The 19393-nt window shown below is 37.2% G+C and overlaps 3 protein-coding genes across 3 annotated transcripts; all 3 read left to right on the forward strand.

Annotated features, from left to right (window-relative positions):
• Positions 1-945: 945 nt before the first annotated feature.
• On the forward strand, positions 946-17430 carry LOC113235349 (proton channel OtopLc-like). Its single transcript, XM_026471028.1, has 16 exons — positions 946-1040; positions 1208-1324; positions 2466-2583; positions 2662-2749; positions 3738-3946; positions 5017-5439; positions 5540-5740; positions 6205-6428; positions 7670-7883; positions 8808-8955; positions 14478-14666; positions 15163-15299; positions 15574-15871; positions 16709-16815; positions 16943-17090; positions 17171-17430. The coding sequence occupies exons 1-16, from the start codon at positions 946-948 to the stop codon at positions 17428-17430; spliced, it is 2976 nt and encodes a 991-aa protein (XP_026326813.1).
• Positions 17431-18007: 577 nt separating this feature from the next.
• Positions 18008-18466, forward strand: LOC113235351. The gene has a single exon (XM_026471029.1). It carries the CDS (start codon positions 18008-18010, stop codon positions 18464-18466), a length of 459 nt encoding a protein of 152 aa, XP_026326814.1.
• Positions 18467-18623: 157 nt separating this feature from the next.
• On the forward strand, positions 18624-19393 carry LOC113235463. Its single transcript, XM_026471158.1, has one exon. The coding sequence runs from the start codon at positions 18724-18726 to the stop codon at positions 19177-19179; it is 456 nt and encodes a 151-aa protein (XP_026326943.1). The 5' UTR covers positions 18624-18723; the 3' UTR covers positions 19180-19393.

The following is a 19393-nucleotide window of genomic DNA, read 5'->3' on the forward strand; positions in this document are numbered from 1 at the left end:
AGTTACTAGTAAAGTGCCTTCTTGCTAAGAAAATATAATAAAACTTTTAAAATATATTTTATAAAATACAGTACAGATACTACACACAAAAACATTGAAAATATTCATGAAGTATTGACATTTTAATGTTTTTGTTAAAAAAAATTTGATTGCACAATGATTGTCACACAAAAATCGATTATAACAAATTACGTCACGAAAATTTGGAGGAAGTCACATCACCAAACAATAAAAACCTACATTCATTGTCGACCTGCTGTCGTCATACCAAGCCACATTCTTAGGGAAACTATTTTAGGCATTGTGTACTTGGACATTTTGTTAGTTTTATATTTTATAATCACTGTTTAAATAAAAAATGTTCTTTTAAATTCATAAAAAATATCTACAGCTCACTGCAAATGTAGTATAGGCAACTATATGGCGAAACTTGATGTACGTTAAATGAATAAAGTCATAAAGTAAAATTATCTCTAATTAACAAATTGGTGGATCGATGTAGTACTAACTCTACAGCTGAACATTTCAAAATGGTTCATCATAAAAAGAGCTCAAGGTGTAAGTAGTGGTTCTACATTTTACGTAAACATTATTTTTATGTTAAAGAAACAATTTAGTGAAAATTTAGTAGGTAATCTAAAATTCTATCAAACGATTTGCCATTTTTAACACTGAAGTTAAATATTGCTTCTTCTCTTTTATAACATGCAGTATTTCACCCGTCTTAAAAACGGACAATTATTTACACATACTTGCGATTAAGAACGAGGCGTCTCTCTACAGTCAGTAATTTGAACTACGAGCGACAACATCTCAGCGTAGATATTTTGAGTGAAATTAGCTTTTCTCGATTACGCGTAATTGGCTTAGACGAGACGTGTCGTGGGTAGTAAAAGTAAATAAAAATAGTGACGCGGATGTAAGGGAGACGATCGAGAGTGGCCGATGGCGAAAAATAAGGAGAAATCAAATCAGGACGCAGGGAGAGAATGGAAACGCGAACGGTCCGAGCCGCTCCTCGCCGTGCCTGAGGATGAAAGGTGACGCTGCGAGATTCATTAAACCGTCTATTAGCCGATAAACGCTATAAACAAACAAAACGACGCGACGATATCCGACGATAAAATGACCGTTCGGACTTTGTATTTTTTACTGTACATAAAAGAACATTATCATGTGTTCAACTAAGGTTATTTTTCGTTTTCAGAGAGCACCCGCATTCTCTTCCGAGACTAAGTCTGGTACCGCCCTGTAGCAACAGCTCCAGTGTAAGCCATATAACCCCGCCGCTGAGGCCTCGACGGCAGTCGCTATCACATGGCGAGTAAGCTTTTTAACCAAACATTACTTAATGCGCTCAATATCCGTCGATGCGTAATATTTTTAATACTTGACGTCACATATGAATACACAAGTTACATTATAATACTTATTTGTTACCTTTTAGCAAAAAATAGTTATTTCAAGCAAACAAAGTTATTGCAAGCCTGCAAAGTTGTTGTTTGACGCAAGTGCTTGTATGAAACCTGACCAAGCGAAGGAGGCTATGATTTAACCACGAGCGAATCGAGTAGTTCAAAAATAGAATCCTGAGCCTAGCGAGGATTTCAAGGCACGAGCCGGAAAACAACTTTGCTCCCGATCGAAACACACTACTCTTTACTTCATTATAGCGGGAAAAATGGTAGATGAAAGAAAAACAGTTGAACAAATCAGTTTTAACAAACAAAATTAGTTATAGTTGTCAATTTAATGTCAACAAAATAAGAATAAAATATCGAAAGAAAAAGTTAGTGCTCCACAGCACAAGAGTATTTTTACTCGTGTGACCCAGTTCATCGTCAAGTTCGAATTTCAAAAACCTTTACCACGCTAGCGTGAAATAAACGCTTTTGCGCGCAGATTTGTAATGAGAAAGAAAGCCTTTCCGTGCTAGTGAGGTGAAAACAATATGTATAGTGTATAAAAAATATCCTTCTCATAATTAATGTAGATCTTTTCTGATATAAAAATTATTATCAATCAGTTCATCGGAAATAAAACGCTTTTTGATTAAAAAAATAGTTTTTTGGATCTAAATTGCGTAGTAGTACTTGCTTTTTCTGATTTCTGATTTAGACTTAATTTAGATCCGAAAGTAGTTTTATTTCCAATGCGGGACAACCATGACAACCTAAGAACTCGATAATGATTCAGAGCCTTATTGACGCACAAAATATTGTAATAAACGTAAAATATATACTAATTAAAATATTTTATATTAAATTACTTACTAAGAAATCAAAAACATACATAAAACTATAAATTTTAAAAAGAATTAAAATCATTATCATCCGACCAAAACATGTTTTCAGCAAAATATTATGCATAGTTGTATTAATTAAATAAATTAGATTTCGAACAATTTTCATTAGGCGCTCTGTTAGATTATGACGTTAATTGCTGCAATGTATCATTTGTTTCAGCGAATCAATGACAGTGGTGCTGTCAGCGTTTTACGCGAAATTATTAATAGTTTTAGGGGTAGCATTGCCAATAACGAGTACTATACAAAATGGGCTTTCGGCTATCATCACATCTGACGTAAGAAGTCATTTTAGAATTAATGACAATTTCAATATATTTTCTTCATCTCCTGAAATTCGTCATTCGTATTTCTAGATTTTCACCATGTACTTGTACGTCGTGAGTGTGCTTTTCCTGGCTTACACGTTCTACCACCTTCGATTAGCGAAAAAAGACAATGAAGGTAAGTTGTGTTTTGAATCGTGTTGGATTAAAAAATAATTATTATCTCGGTTGGTAAACACATAGGTTGTGCAGGTTATCCCATTTGTGACGACACGACGAGGTATTAATATTTATTATAAAGTTATATGTTTTAATTATTAATACAAAGACCGAACACTCAGAAAAAAATCCTTCGATCCGGCCGTATTCGAACCGACGTCTTCTAGCTTACCGTGGCAGACGCTATACCAACTAAACCACGGAACGAACCAGCGGACCTCACGAATTCTTCTATGTGCTTGCATCGTGTCTTTGTAATTGGTTTTTCAACGATTTTTTAGTCGTAGCGCCATCTATGAGAAATCTATGAAAGATTTATCACCTTTACAGCTACCACTCCTGGCGAGAGATGTCGCTATTCGCTGTATTTTAAATTTCTATTGAATTATTTTTTGTGAAATTACTCCACTGCTTTGTTATAATTATTTTTTTTATTAATATTTGGTATAGCGTCTGCCACGGTAAGCTAGAAGACGTCAGTTCGAATCCGGCCGGATCGAAGGATTTTTTTCTGAGTGTGCGGTCTTTGTATTAATAATTATAACAAAGTAGTGGAGTAATTTCACAAAAAATAATTGATATCAATTCAATAAAAAATTTAAAAGTTATATGTTTTATTGTGTTAATATGATTCATTTTACGTTTATTCTCTAGAATGCTGAATTATACATATCATCGGTAACATATACAAAATTACTTAGTCACTAGCAAAGCACACAATGAGATCACGGAATTTGGATGGCTAATATTGTGTCCTGAATTTCTTTGTAGGTATATGGCCAAGGTTCTTTGTCTGAAGGCACCGCAATAGATCAATGCCTATATACCCAGTTTCTTTAAATATTGTTTAGCATGTTTCTCGGATGAATTATATCCATTTGAACAAATAAGTGACATTGTTTGTAGCTACTTTTCGTCGCTTGATTTTGTTACCGTTTCCCTTTTAGAAAACGTGAAACGCATTCGCTACGGCAGCTTCTACCTTCACATGGGAGTGGCGGGCTTCAGCGTAGGATCCATCATCTACTCTTGCTTACAGTTTGCCGAATATTTTGATTTGTCTGGCGACTGTCAATTGGCTATCGTAGCTGTGAAGCCTGCTCTACGTATTGTGTTCATGGTTGTTCAGACTGTTTTTATATTCTCATATACTGATGTAAGTTACATGAACGTATTGTATATTTTATGCTATTCTCATATTAATTACATTACCATTTATTTCTGATCATATTAAGGTTCGAAAAGTATTCATAATGCGTCGTAAAATCTAATACAGTCTTAGAAGCCAGTTATTACATTTTGTTTAAAGGGTAACTTATTCTATTCACCCAGTTTTCGGAGCTATCCGGCTCCTCCCAGAGGTCGGAACGACACTTATCTGACATAATGTGGTGCAAACATTAAAAATAATATAGTGTTTACCGATACTGACAATATTATTTACTTCAATCCAATCTCATATATAGCCGTAATCAATCCTAAGCGAGCTAACTATGGAGGTCATTATAAGAAACAAATTTCACTTAAAGACTTTTGTACGTCTTATGTACAGAAGAGGTATTTTGGTACGAAAGTGTCGGGACGACAAAATATTTCCCATTGACAGATTTTTGAAGTGTGGTAATAGAATTTTTATATGTATCAAAGTCCCTAAGTGGGGCCAAATTACGCTAGAAGTTCGTATCGATCACTTTGCGTGCCTTTCATGAAATGGCGATAGTCTTTTTTTCACACTCAATCCCTGCACTAAGGAAACTCTGTATCGTGGGTGCCATGGACATAGGATACATAAACAACCACATTTTACACCCAAACTCACGAGATAAATAAATGTAGGCCATACAAATGTTACTCCCGGCCCGGGAATCGAACCTCTGCGTGGCATTCCAGTATGGTAACCGTTCGGCCACAGAGGCAGTTAATAATATATAGTGTTACAAGCTGTATCGCAAACTTGAAACACACGATAATACGTATATAATATGTACATGTAGATATATGTCGGTACATTAAATCTATACTACAACTTCGCGTGTCTAATGGAAGGATCACGTCCCTCTTATATTTTATGCATACTTTAAAAGGTGTTAACCGTTCATAAGCAGACAACAACTTCTGATTTTTCCTGATATAAAATTAATTTAATGTGCGTTTTCAGATAGGTTAATGTTATGACGTTGCTGCAGTTTTTTTATTGCGCTTTATTAAAGATGTTTTACTTTACAGATTTTAGATCCAATGAGAGGGGTAGTACTCGACAGATTCGGCCTAATGCATCTAATAGCCACCAACGTATGCGAGTGGTTATACGTAGTCATTGCAGAAACAAGAGACGACATCAGTGCCGTTGCTTACGGTCGTCCAACACTAATTAAATACGCAAACATCAGTGGACAACATTCTAAACTAATCATCGATGAGTTGGACAACTCTACCATATTTGAAGAATACGATTACATAGACAACTTTACAGATTTCACAAATATCACAGTAAAGAATGAGAGCTGGCAATGTAACCTCAGTGATATGATCAGACCACTAATTAGAGCAGTCAATCCTTATTTGAGACCTTGTGGAGTGGAATACAGTCTACTATGTTCTGTAATCATCGCTGTGATATGGAATGATATTTGCACAGTACCGGGAACGGTAAATATCACTAATAAATATTTTTAGATTCTACCGCCGAATTTAAAAACTGTTTCTAATATTTATATGTTTATAATCAAATAAATCATAACTTTTTTAGAAACCAATAAATTCGATACTAAACAAAGAGAGGCCCTGTTGTGGTCAGCCTAAGTCTAACAACCATTTTTCCGTGGACTGCGGGAACGCTCACAAGGGACTATTTATGGGGGTCGCTGTGCTGGCCGGTACCATAGTCAGCCTGATGCTGTTCAACGGGCTATTTCATAATAAGAAACATGTAGAGATTGCTATGTTAGAGGTAGTATCTACTTCCTTTCCAGCTCACTATTATATTTTCCCTGTTGCACTGTCTACAGCTACATTTTTCAATGTACAGGGTTATTGTTAAAAAATATTAACAGCCTCGCAGAACCGTATTACTTATATCATAAACAATAAGTTTTGTTCCATGACTTTTAATAATTCATCATATTTTACTTTCATACAAAAATAAATAGATATAAATAGATCGCCCTAAACGTAATAACTCTGTGCAGGACAGATGTGGGAGTTATCTCGGAGGACGCTTGCACATTTGAACTTATTATACCAAATACAAATCTAAGAACTGTCAGATAGTACAACTAAAACTGAAAAGTTTATTTTTGGTAAATTTATTATGTGTATAGTAATATAAACCTGCGAGGTTGTTAGTATCTTAAAAATAAGTAGTTATAAATTTCAGTATATAAATAAATAAATAAGCGATAATGTTTGAAACAGATCAATGTGTGGGAAACGATACTATTTATCTTAATGACTCTGGGATCCGGAGTATGCATCCAGCAAATGCGTGCACTAGCCGTGCGTCGGACAGTGTCCAGTCTGCCTTTGGAACATGCATTGCTATTGGTCACACAATGCGGAGTCTACCTTTATTATCTTTTTCAAATCATCGGTGCGGGATTTGCTATACAGTCGTTTCCGGAAGCAAGAAGAACTACGAGGTAATTAATTAATTTTATTTCACATGTAAAAGAGCCTTTTGCACTACCATTCACATTAGAGATAAAACAGATATCCGGTATTCTGCCTATCCGGCCTATTTTTAGTATTCGACTGGATAGTAGAACAATATCCGGCCAGATACCGGATGTTTAAAACTTTTGAAAATTCATCATCAGTCAGTACGCCAAATAAACTGATTTAGGGATTAAATAGTAATAAGATAAACGGTAACTACGGGATTGTTGACAATCTGTTTATTACTTAAACTTATAACTGAAAGAACTATGAAGTTAAATAATGTCGTCTATAAATTTACTACTCAAATTTCAATAAAGGCAAATTATGGTGGATGAAGACCAGTACTTCTGCATTAAGTAGTAAAAGTGTGTTCTATTTATTTTCATAAACGAGACCAGCTTCAGAGGACAGTTTTTCACTACAAAGTCTTGCAAACTTAGTAACATTTTAAGTACTACTTGTTATTGCCAGAACACCAAATGAAAGGATCGCGATCACGACCAATTTGCACTGTCTTCAAATACAATGAGTACTTACAATAATGAAACGTGCAAGTAGATTAAAAGTTTTGGTATCAAGACTTAAAATTAGTTAGATCACAAACAAATTAATGAAATCAAATTGAAACAAACTAATAATGGGCGTATCAAGTACTAGGCTTATACTTATAGCAACTAGAAATTTTAATACATCCAAAGAATTACGTAATTGTTTTTTTCCTTCTCCACAGCGAGAAATTTGCATTCAGCACAACAAACAAACAACACAGTTATTAAAATATTGCCAAATTTGCGATTTTTTTCACTGTTAACATTTTTTGTTGTATATTTGTTTGTATTATCGAATAAATTAATCATTTTTATAAAAACCAAGTGACCACAACAAATCAAATCGTCAATGTGAATTCAGTAATCAATAACGGCGATGCGCGCTGTAAACCCTTTACGACATGTTTACGGTAGTGGGTCAGATATCCGGCGGCCGGATATCTGGCTATCCGGCCTAGGTGCTCGCTGTATATCCGGTATTCGGATCTGGCCAAATCACTATCCGTTTCATCTCTAATTGACTCTCTATCACATACTGCCTTATATCTATTTGTGTACAACATGCCTCTCGATCTACAACCTAAGATAAATCAATTATACCAACCCACAACACATACACACAACCCATACGTATGAGTATACCAAATCAAACACTAACGGTCCCTTCGGAACAGTTTATTTCTTTGCAGGATAATATCTCCGCTATGCGCTTTGATCCAGAGTTCGTGCCAGACATTGCTAGTCCTGGACGCGTGGTCGCGGCGGTGCACCGGCAACAGTCGCCGCCGGCCTGGAAGACAGCTCGTAACCTTCCTCTTGGTCGGTAACTTCGCATTGTGGCTGCTTAACAGGGTGAAAAACGCCCGAGCTGAGTTTCATCCTATGCAGGTTAAACTTATGAGCTTTATTGATTTAAATATGTAGATATTTAATCCGTTCAAAATTGCATTGTCTACTCGATACTTAAACTTTAAATACTTAGGAATGTCAAAAAAAAAATAATGAAAAAGTCCGTCCAGTTATGTGAGCATTAACTGTGTTCCGGTTTAGAAGGTTAAGGGTGCTGATAAAATTACAGGCACATGGGACTGTCAACTTACGTCTCAGGGTTACGGGCGCAGTGACAGTGCCCCCAAGTTCTTTGCGATTTAAAACTCTGAGTGACACTGCAATTGTTATGGATAGGCGTGTCGCTTGCCACTAAGCGCATGATTTGTCCGTCCCGTCACTGATATTTAAAAAAATCTTTGAAAAACGTTAAGAAGGATAATATAAGTATTTGTGTAATAGCAAAGGTCGAAATAACCCTTTTTTACAAAATAAGTATACATTTGACCTCCATCTCACCTGATGGAAAGTGACGATGAGATCGATGATGGCGAATGCTGAATGAAATAATGTTTATTACTCTTTATTTTATTATATTACTCGAAAGTTATAGCTTTCAGGAAACAAGTCTGCAGGCAGGGAATTCCTTATATTGCCGTTCGTCATATAAATGTGGAAGCGTTACGCTTTGTGAGAATCCTTGAAATATCCACAACATAGGGGTGGAACCCCAGCCTACGTCAAGTCCCCCAATCATGGAAAAGGGAAGGCGGAATTAAATCGTGCAATTCCATCGCACACTCTTATATCCTGAATGATATAAGAGAATGCAGTTACTTAATCAAGTAACTTTACGGCGGTGTTCAAGGCCCAGCAGCTTCAGCTTCTTCGATTGAACGCAGGCACATGTTGTACAGATTAAGTAAAACTAAAAGATCAACAAACCCTGCTAAAATAAGTGTAACTCTTTATATATTTTTTCAGATGCAATTCTACGGAGTGTGGGCTTGGGTTCTAATCACTCACGTCTCTGTGCCGCTACTCGTCTGCTACCGGTTTCAAGCCACAGTCTGTTTTTACGAAATATGGAAAAATTGCTATAAGAAAAATAAAGATAAAGACAACACAGATAGTGAAGAAATAGAATTAAAGAATCACATTGCATAATATTTGTGTTTTAATTTACAAAATCACATAAAACTGATAATCAAGGCTACTTAGTATATAATGCCATGTTCGAGAATATATATGTGTGAGTTTGTTTGAATAATGGTAATTCAAGATTACAATTAGACAATATAGCACAACAATCGTCAAAAGACATTTCGTTTGTCTCCGTAGACTTGGCTGTGAAATTTAAGTGGCTTGTCACTAATGAATCACCAAGTAGTGGCATCTAATAATTAAAATGAACTATAAATTCCAAGGTGAAGTTTATTTAAAAAAGCAATTTAAAAGTAGCGCGATAGATTGATTACACAATTCGACTTCATGAAGAGATGGCGACCCAACCAACCGCAACCTGTGAAATTTGTGAATTACTACTGCAACACCTGAATACTGCCACATGACTTGAAGATTTCAACTCAAACCACAACATCATCAGAAGCTGCCTGCCGTCATTATACTTCATCATCACTGATTCTTCAGAATGGATTCGACGTATTATACTATAGAAGAAAAATCATACACAAAAGGAGACTGCAAGATCCAAAATAAGAAGGGTTTCAATACTACCCGTTCCGCCGTGTTGTCGTCGTAAGAAGAGCTCGAGCGGTGTCCAGGGTAATCCCGGCCCACGGAGTCCAGGTATAGCCCGGCCCATGTAGCAACGGTGTCCAAGGTAATCCCGGTCCACAGAGTCCAGGGCATAGCCCGGCCCACGTAGCAGCACGGGCATCATCAGCGCAGCCCAGGTCCCGAACAGCAAAATCCAGTTCCAGAGAAGTTGAAGTTCAACGACCCGTGACTACATACCACATTAGGAAATGCGCGAACGAAGTGTCAAATTTAACGCAGTAGACAAGTAAGTGCAAATTTATTGTAATCGAATGGGTCAAGTAGGGTATGTATTCACGTTTTACTTTGTTATTTCCGTTTATTTATTTTTTTAAAGGTCAATTGCATGCGTTAACTTACTTTTTACTTAATGATTTTATAAATTGTAATGAAGTCTAAATTATATAAAATATTAAGAAGTTTAAGATATTTGCGAGAATACATAATTAAATTAAGAGAACGCCGTGATTCTAAACTAGCTTATAATAAATATTTAGAGGCTAATGAATTATACGAAGAATTTCAGGAAATTGTGCCTGACATAAATAATCTAGCGGATCAAATAAGTGAATTCGATTGGGAGATTATAAATAGATGTGCGAAAGAAATAGTTTCTTTAAGAACCGAAATAAAAAAAATAGTGACTTATAGGCCTAGTGTAGAGGAAACCGTTTGCAATTCAAATCCTCAAGAACCAGTATCAGATACAAAAATGGGTTCTTGTTTTGATATTAAAACGGCTATCGCCTTGATACCGGTCATAAACGGTCAAGAAGATATAACTAAACAATTGATAGACGGTATTCAATTGTACAGCTCTATGATTGAGGATAAGCATAAGCAAGCTCTCATTAATTTTGTCTTGAAAACTAAACTGTCACAGAGTGCTAAACTTAGGTTACAATCTGCTTCCACCACCGTAGATGACTTGATTGTTGATATGAAGAAGCATTTAATTCAAAAGAAATCACCAGTTGCTCTTCAATCACAAATATTGCGTACCAAACAAGGAAATAGATCGATAGAAAGTTTTGGTATGGAACGAGAAGAATTGTTTGTTAGTTTGACTTTGGCCCAAGCAGATGGTGATGACAATAGTTTTAGAGTTCTTCGCCCTCTAAACGAGAAATTAGCTCTGAAACGATTCGGAGATGGCTTGTCAAACACACGTCTTAGTACGATAATTGCGTCTCGTAATTTCGAATCATCAGCGGAATTAATTAATTAATTAATCTCTATCGCCGCCACAGAATCATATATTAAATGTTAGAAAATATAGTAATAGCCAATCACGTGGACGAACTGGTTACCAAAACAACTACAAACGTAGTGGTACATCAGGTCAACCCAACTTTGTGCATCACCGTTCCAATCAGTCGCGAAATGTTAATCAAAACATTGACCTAGGTAATAATTACAATAGGTCACGTGGTTATAAGCGAGGTAACTCAAAAAGGAACGTTTGGTCGCGCCAACCTTCACAAGTCCAACATGCAAACACTGACTACCCCCTTACGGGAGATAGCGCGAGTTTTATAGAACGAAACAATTTAAAATTGTTTTCGTGAATAAAGATAGAGATAATATTATTTTGAATTATAATACCAACAATAACGTAACATTTCAATTAGCAAACGACTGTAATTTGAACCTAGTAGTTGATAGTGGAGCGAGCATATGTGTCATAAAATATGAATGGTTATGCCAATATAGTGGTTTGATTACACAGGAATCTTATGAGAAAATACCAATAAAAGGTGTTAGTGGAAAATTACAAACAGAAGGTTATATTTTTCTTAATTTGCTATATGAAGGACAAGTTTTTAGACAGAAATTTTATGTTTTTAAGGACATGCCATGTTCAGTAGATGGAATTTTAGGAGAAAACTTTTTAACGAAATAGCAAAGAAAAATACTGATAAAGTTATTGCTAACACATGCGTTTATGTACCCATAGAATCAGTTATGTATCTTGATGCCCGATCATTGTCCACCCCATAGGTGTTAGTGAGGGATTTAGACTCTTTATGTAAAAAGCTGAATATTGTCGAGTTGCTCATTATTAAAAAGAGAGACAACGCTAATGACATAAAAATACTTACAAGTAATATTAAGAATATTATGGGTTTAACTACATTACGTTTACTTATAACGAAAGAAGTTAGAAAAGTAACTGAAAAAGACGAACAAAGGGTTATTTTAACCGACTTCCATTTACTTCCTACTAGTGGCCATGCAGGAATAAATAGGATGTTAAACAATATTAAAAGACATTATTTTTGGCCAGGTATGACCAACGATGTAACCCAATACGTAACTAAATGTAAGCAATGTCAATTAAATAAGCGTAGCTTTGAAAGAATAAGTTTAGACATTATGGGTCCTTTACTCTCTAGTAATGATTATAAGTACATACTTACTTTGCAATGTGACTTATCGAAATTTGAAGAAGCATATCCTTTGCCAAGGAAAGATGCCAAAACAGTAGCTAGAGCTTTTGTCCATAACTCCATCTTAAGGTATGGAATACCAAAGGAAATAATTACAGAAAAAGGTACGGAGTTCATGTCATCTATTATGGTAGAAATATGTAGTTTATTACATGTAAATAAAATACACTCGACTTCGTATCATCACGAAACCATAGGAGCTTTAGAAAATACCCTTAAGAATTTAGATGCTTACCTGAGAATTCAATATGAACAAAATAAAAGTAACTGGAGTAGCTGGTTACCTTATTGGTGTTTTTGTTTCAACACTACTGTCCACACCGAGACAAAATATGCGCCCTATGAGTTAGTTTTCGGAAAACAATGTTTGTTACCTAGTGGTTTACAGACAGGCGTTGACCCTCTATATAATTATGATGATTATCCCAAGGAAATGAAGTATAGATTACAAAAAACTTAAGAAGAGGTAACAAATAATTAGTTACATAATAAATATTATAGAAAATTAGTATATGATGAGAATAGTCATCCTATTACTTATAAAAAAGGAGATTTAATTTTGATAAGAAAACAGATGGGAGATAAGTTAGATAATGTATATGATGGTCCATTCGAGGTGATAGAAGATATGTCACCAAATGTTAAAATTGTAAAAAATAATAAAGAATACATAATACATAAGAATAATACAAAGATTTTTAAATAAATTTAGTTAAAAGGATAATTGTTTTTAAAATATTTTATTTTATTTTATCATTGTTTAATTGTGTTTTTAAAAAAAAATATACTTTTAGTTTAAATTATCTTACTAGATAGACATGAATAATGTAAGTCAATGTTTCCTTTAATATCATATCATTTTTTTCTTCGGAAACCGGTGTTGAACCATGGTCTTTTTCGGGGGAGTTGTAATGGGTCGAAGCAACGTGACTTCTTTAGTAGGTCACTGGATTGCATATTCAAGGAAATGTTGAGTAGGCATAACATTCTTTATATTGTAATTAAATTATTAATTCACTTCAATTTGCACCATGAACGAATAAACACACTATCTAAAATTGTTCCTGTTTCACTATACGTCGCTAACCAGATGACATCCCAACTACCTCACTGGACAACCAACCTAATATGAGATGGCTGATATGAGATATTGTGTGGGCTGTGCGTCATTTTAGGCCCTATTTGTATGACGAGAAGTTTCAAATAAAAACTGACCACAGGCCTTTGATTTATTTATTTAATATGACCGGTTCATCAAGCCGTTTAACAAAGTAATTAGACTCTATTTGGAAGAGTATGATTTTGATATCAGTTATGTTCCGGGACGGCAGCGTTGTGCCGTCCCTGAACATATGCTGCAGACACATTGAGCCGTATACCGGTGAAAGTCTAAAGCATTGAAAGATATGCATGAGCATGTTGTATCGGTCATGAGCACAAGCTCGAAAACTTGATAATAATCACGGCGAGCGGCAGCGGCGCAGAGGCACTCGCCTTATCGACAGCCACCGGCGACGGTCGACCCCTATTCATTTATTATAAACGTATGATTGAGATGGCGAATACACCAGTCCTATTGTAATACAATCCACTTTTATTTCACGTCCCTTAGGACCCTCACATTGGTCTTTTAGGATTCTCACCGTCTTAATTAAAAGTGTGGTCAACATCATCAACTCATCATCAAGGCTCGAAGCACTACAGTGTGGTCTTCATTGGCAGAAGATACCTCGAGGAGCCTTCTTCATTATCATCCTGTGGAGTATACTTCGTCAAGCAACCGCACAAGCCCGAGAATTGAAAGTCATTTTCAGGTCGAACGCGACGGACTTTGGACCCATCGAGAGTGCGTGTCATCGTGAGGACAATGGAATGATCTACAATTAATCTAGGAGACGGTTTGGATGTTCATTTGTGAGTTCGTTCCAATTTTCCTTTTATCTTTTCCTTTCGTTAACATTTCTTTAAATTCAAAAACATTTGCCTTGCTCGCAACACATCAATCTCTCATGTACATTTTAAATCAATTTTTACTTCATATGCTAAAAGCAAAATTTTGCGTAATTTAAACTACAGGAATCCTAATAACGGTAACTTGTTTATGTAACTCGCTCGCTTCTTATCATCGTCAGCTGACCAGTCCGGTTTGTTTGCACATCTGTTCTTTTGTTCTCCTAACGAGCTACTATCCCGCTGTATTTTATTGCCTTATAGATAGATATTAATAGATTTTATTTATTTTGTTGCACATTACCGCTATATAGCTATGGCTGAGGAAAATTAATTAATTAACGCGGTGGAATAAAGTCGAAATTGACTATCTTTAGTAAATACATAGCAGTGCTTCAATCTGGCGAAAAACTTAGTAGTTTATAACTGCTAGATTTAGAAAGCCGCTTCAATAAATTAAATGCCTTATACGCAGAATATTACAAATTACAGTGTGAGATCGAGATACTTTCGGACTCTGCAGACGACCAGCTCGCGGAACGCGAAGAATTCGAATGTCAGTATGCGCCAGTGGCGGCGGCACGCAGTCTGCTCGGTGCGCAGCCGGCACAGCACCGCGAGCGCCTGGATAGTTCCGTATCGAGTTTCGAGGATGCACAGATAAGTGGTTTTAAATCTAATTGCCTAAAATCAATTTACCCGTCTTTCATGGTCACTATCAACACTGGCTTGAGTTTAGGGATACTTTTATTTCTTTAATTCATTGCAGGCAAGATATATAATATAGATAATACCAATAAGTCGCATTATCTTCGTGCATCTCTTAAAGCCTTGCTCGTTATTGATAACTTGGACTTTAAGGCCGAAAATTGAGTATGAGTATGATTTCTAGTGAATCATACTCAAGTCCTGACTTGAGCATTAAGTAGAGTTCTAGATTACGACCCTAAGGTCTGTCTAAATTGTTTACATCCAGGGCATTTAGAAAATAATTGCAACCTTGTACCCTCCAAATATTGCAAAAAAAAGGCATAATACGCTATTGCATTTGCATGAGTCACGGTCTATCCCTGAGCCTGCCATTGCCACAACTAGCAACTCTGCCACTTCAAACGAGTCGAAACAGTTTACTACTCCTCCGCATGTTTTGCTTTCCACAGCGCTCGTGAAGGTGGTAGACGGCAAGGGCACCGTGCACTCTGCTCGAATGCTGCTCGACAACGGCAGCACGAATAATTTAATTACGCAATCGCTCTGCGGTAAGCTGTGTTTGTCACGGCGTAGTGCGTGCTCCACGGTGATAGGTATCAATAATAATACTTCTCATATTACACAGTCTTGTAGCCTTACTATCAAATCCTTCCATAACTATTATAGTCTTGCTATTGACTGTCGTATTTTACCACATATCACCAAAGCTTTACCTTCTTCATACATAGACATAGAAAATATTCCTCTTCCTATGGGAATAAGTCTAGCGGTCTCTTCCTTCAATATACCATCAGTCACAGACATCTTAGTCGGTTCACAAGTATTTTGGTCTGTCTTATGCAATAACCCTATTGACTTAGGTAAAAATCAACCTAAGTTCTGGGTACGTCGCCCGTCTTAAGTCACCGTCTTCGTCCCCCATTTGCCATTTTGCAAATGAGGAACCTTATTCAGACTTATCACGTTTCTGGGAACTAGACACTATCGCAGCTAAGCACTCCTTATATCCAGAAGAGCGTGCCTGTGAGCAGAGCAACTTATTAAACACCACGCGTAATGACGACGGCGCCTTTATAGTCACTATGCCGCTGAAGAAGAATCCTTCAGTCTTAGGCGATTCATTTCAAATGGCAAGGAACCGTTTTTTATCATTGGAGCGTAAGTTTCATAGGGAGCCTGTCTTTAAAGATAGGTCCATGGAATTCATGCACGAATATGAACGCCTAGGTCACATGACCAAAAATAAGGAGCTTTCTTCTAACTATCTTCAACAAATAAATTATTTTTTACCTCACCATAGTGACATCCGTGAGTCCAGCCTTACGACAAAACTTCGTATAGTCTTTGATGCTTCTGCAACTTCTAGCTCTGGTTTGTCACTTAATGATATCCAGATAATCGGTCCAACTGTACAAGAAGACCTTAACTTCTTATTATTACGTTTTCGTCAACACAAATACGTCGTAACCGGGGCCGTAGAAAATATGTATAGAGCGATTGAGCTCAATCCCGCTCAACGCTCTCTTCAACAAATTGTATTTAGGTATGATTCATCAGAGCCTTTAAAAACCTACACGCTTAATACAGCGACGTATGGCACAGCATCTGCGCCATATGTAGCCACTAAGTGTCTGGTCAATTTGGCCTCCAGTGCTGTCGATAGTGACGTGAAACAGTAAATTCAACGTGACTTTTACGTTGATTTAGGCGGTTCGTCAACTGTTGAAAACACTGTGAAGCTTTGCAAAGGAGTCATAACCACTTTAAAGACCGCCAAATTCAATTTAAGAAAATGTCAGTCAAATAATCAAGAAATTCTTCATCCAATTGCGCCTTTATTCTGTCAATAAGACAACGTTTTAGATATCTCAAACAGTGACATTCATGTCTCATCAAAAACTTTAGGTTTTAACTGGATCTGCGATTCAGACTTTCTATTGTGTTCTATAAATGTTGAACTTCGTGAAAAGGTAACTAAGTGACACATACTTTCAGTCATCAGTCAAATTTTCGACCCACTGGGCCTCGTGGGACCATGTGTTGTCGAAGCCAAAATGATAATGCAGAGGTTGTGGATCGAACAATGTTCATGGGATGAAGAGGTCTCACAAGAGACAAAACAACTATGGCTGTCATTTGCCAATACGTTACCCCTTCTTAGCCGATTACAGGTTCCTCGCTGGGTTTTTACAAATGACCCTGTTTTCCATGAAATTCATGTTATTTCAGACGCATCAGAGCGAGCGTATGGGGCTTGCCTCTCCTTACATTCACTCCGTAGATACCTTAGGTTCAGTCAAGGTGCACTTCTTGACCTCGAAAAGCCAACAACAATACCTCGTCTCGAACTACTCGGGGCTCTTCTGGCTGCAAGGCTGTATGCCAAAGTATTATCATCATCTTTATCTTTACCCATCACCATTTACAGATTTTGGTGTGACTCAATGATTGTATTAGGGTGGTTATCTACATCACCTACTAATCTTACAAGTTTTGTTCGCAACCGTCTGCATGAAATACAGGAGAGCACGGAAAGTTATACGTGGAGTTACGTACCGTCGAAGGACAATCCGGCGGATCTTGTTTCTCGAGGGCTGAAGGCTGACATCATCAGCGATTCATCGTTATGGTGGTCGGGTCCAACTTATTTATCAAAAAATGAAGCTTTTTGGCCAAAAATGCCCAACTTTAGCGTGAAACAGGATCTACCCGAGTAGATTAGTTGTTCTTTTGCGCTTCATATTAACGCTGTTAACGCTGACTTAATAACTAACTTAATCAAAAATAAATCTAAATTAACAAACTTACAAAACACGATAGCATATTTGCAAAGATTTATTTACAATCGCCGGCATCCAACAAATAAATTAACTAGACATCTTTCAGTTCATGAACTTTAAAACTCATTAAATTAATTTTACATAAATCTCAGTCGGAAATGTTCCCTTATGAATATGCCATTTTTAGAGCCGGGAAGGCTCTGCCTAACAAAAACCAATTGATTGCTTTAAGTCCATTTATAGATTCTGATGACATTATTAAGGTTGGTGGGAGACTAGACAATTCTCCTTAAAATTACGAAACAAAGCACCAATTTTGTTACGCAGCAAACATCACTACTTTACGCAAATGCTTTTTCAACAATATCATATTAAATATTGACATGATGGTGCTCAACTTATGTTAGGAAATATAAAACACCCTTGACCCTTAAGTGGCAAAAACCTTTCAAAAAATATCGTCAATAAATGTGTGCGATGTTTCAGACACAAGGCTGAAACTGTTCAACCCATCATGGGTCAGCTGCCAGCTTTTAGAACGGAGCTAGAGTTCCCATTTTTACATGGTAGCGTTGACTATGCTGGGCCGGTATTGATAGCGGACCGAAAGAGTAGAGGTTGCAAACGAATAAAGTCTTTTTTTGCAATCTTTATTTGCAATTCGGTTAAAATCTGTCATATCGAACTCGTTACGGCTCTACCTAGTGAAGCGTACACAGCCGCCTTGAATCGTTTTGTTTCACGTCGCGGCAAGCCTGAAAGCATCACGTCTTACAACGGCACCAATTTCGTTGGTACTTGTAACGAGCTAGGTCAATTACTCGTACAGTCGGACCTAGAAGGTCGCATAGCTCAAGAAGACATCGAATTTAAATTCGTGCCGGCTTATACACCACATTTCAATGGCTTAGCTGAAGCAGCCGTTCGTTCTACAAAACATCACCTTAGACGCTTGTTACAACTAACTCAATAAACTGCCTCCGTGGCCGAACGGTTACCATGCCGGACTGCCACGCAGAGGTCCCAGGTTCGATTCCCGGGCCGGGAGAAATGTTTGTATGGCTTACATTAATTTCTCTCGTGAGTTTGGGTGTAATTTGTGGTTGTCTATGTGTGTGTCCATGGCACCCGTGACACAGGGTTTCCCTAGTGCGGGGCTATGTTGAGTGTGTGCGTTATTTATTATTTATTATTATTATTAACTCATTTGATTTATGAGGAGATGGCTACATGCCTCACTCAAATAGAACTGTACTAAATTCTCGTCCCCTCACCTCTCTTTCCACTGATCTCTTAGATTTTTCCGCTCTCACTCCTGCCCACTTTTTAATTGGACGTTCGCTTATGTCCGTTCCTCAGCCGCAGGTTCCTGATACGAACATCAACCGCATTGAGAGATTCAGACGAATTGAGCTGCTGAAACAACACTTTTGGAAGCGCTTTTCCTTGGAGTACGTTACATTGCTTCAAGAAAAGACGAAATGGCGAACTTCAACTAAGAAGCTGAAACTTGGCTCTCTTGTTCTCGTCAAAGAAAAGGCGTTGCCACCACTGCTGTGGTGTTTAGGACGAGTCACTCAGCTCTACACTGGCAGCGATGGAGTGACTAGAGTCGCGGAGTTAAAAACTAAGAGAGGCACAATACATAGAGCCTTTAATAATATTTGCCCTCTTCCAGTTCTTTAAAGTCTTCACACTTCAACCCGGGGAGCATGTTGCGAACCGGTCTTATACCCGCTCGGCACGAGACGCGGGGGAGGACGACACGGCGAGCGGCAGCGGCGCAGGGGCACTCGCCTTATCGACAGCCACCGGCGACGGTCGAGCCCTATTCATTTATTATAAACGAGTACACATATGATTGAGACGGCGAATATACCAGTCCTATTGTAATACAGTC

This window comes from Hyposmocoma kahamanoa, unplaced genomic scaffold (genome assembly GCF_003589595.1).
Source record: "Hyposmocoma kahamanoa isolate Upper Pololo Valley unplaced genomic scaffold, ASM358959v1 87, whole genome shotgun sequence".
NCBI lineage: Eukaryota > Metazoa > Arthropoda > Insecta > Lepidoptera > Cosmopterigidae > Hyposmocoma > Hyposmocoma kahamanoa.

What these genes read in the sequence shown, in the direction of transcription:
- LOC113235349 (XM_026471028.1), top strand. Translation starts at nt 946, where the DNA reads ATGGCGAAAAATAAGGAGAAATCAAATCAGGACGCAGGGAGAGAATGG. An exon ending in TTTGCACAGTACCGGGAACG is followed by an intron (nt 5,440 to 5,539) that starts GTAAATATCACT and finishes TAACTTTTTTAG; the next exon opens with AAACCAATAAATTCGATACT. An exon ending in GAAGCAAGAAGAACTACGAG is followed by an intron (nt 6,429 to 7,669) that starts GTAATTAATTAA and finishes CCTTCGGAACAG; the next exon opens with TTTATTTCTTTGCAGGATAA.
- LOC113235351 (XM_026471029.1), top strand. Translation starts at nt 18,008, where the DNA reads ATGGGTCAGCTGCCAGCTTTTAGAACGGAGCTAGAGTTCCCATTTTTA.
- LOC113235463 (XM_026471158.1), top strand. Translation starts at nt 18,724, where the DNA reads ATGCCTCACTCAAATAGAACTGTACTAAATTCTCGTCCCCTCACCTCT.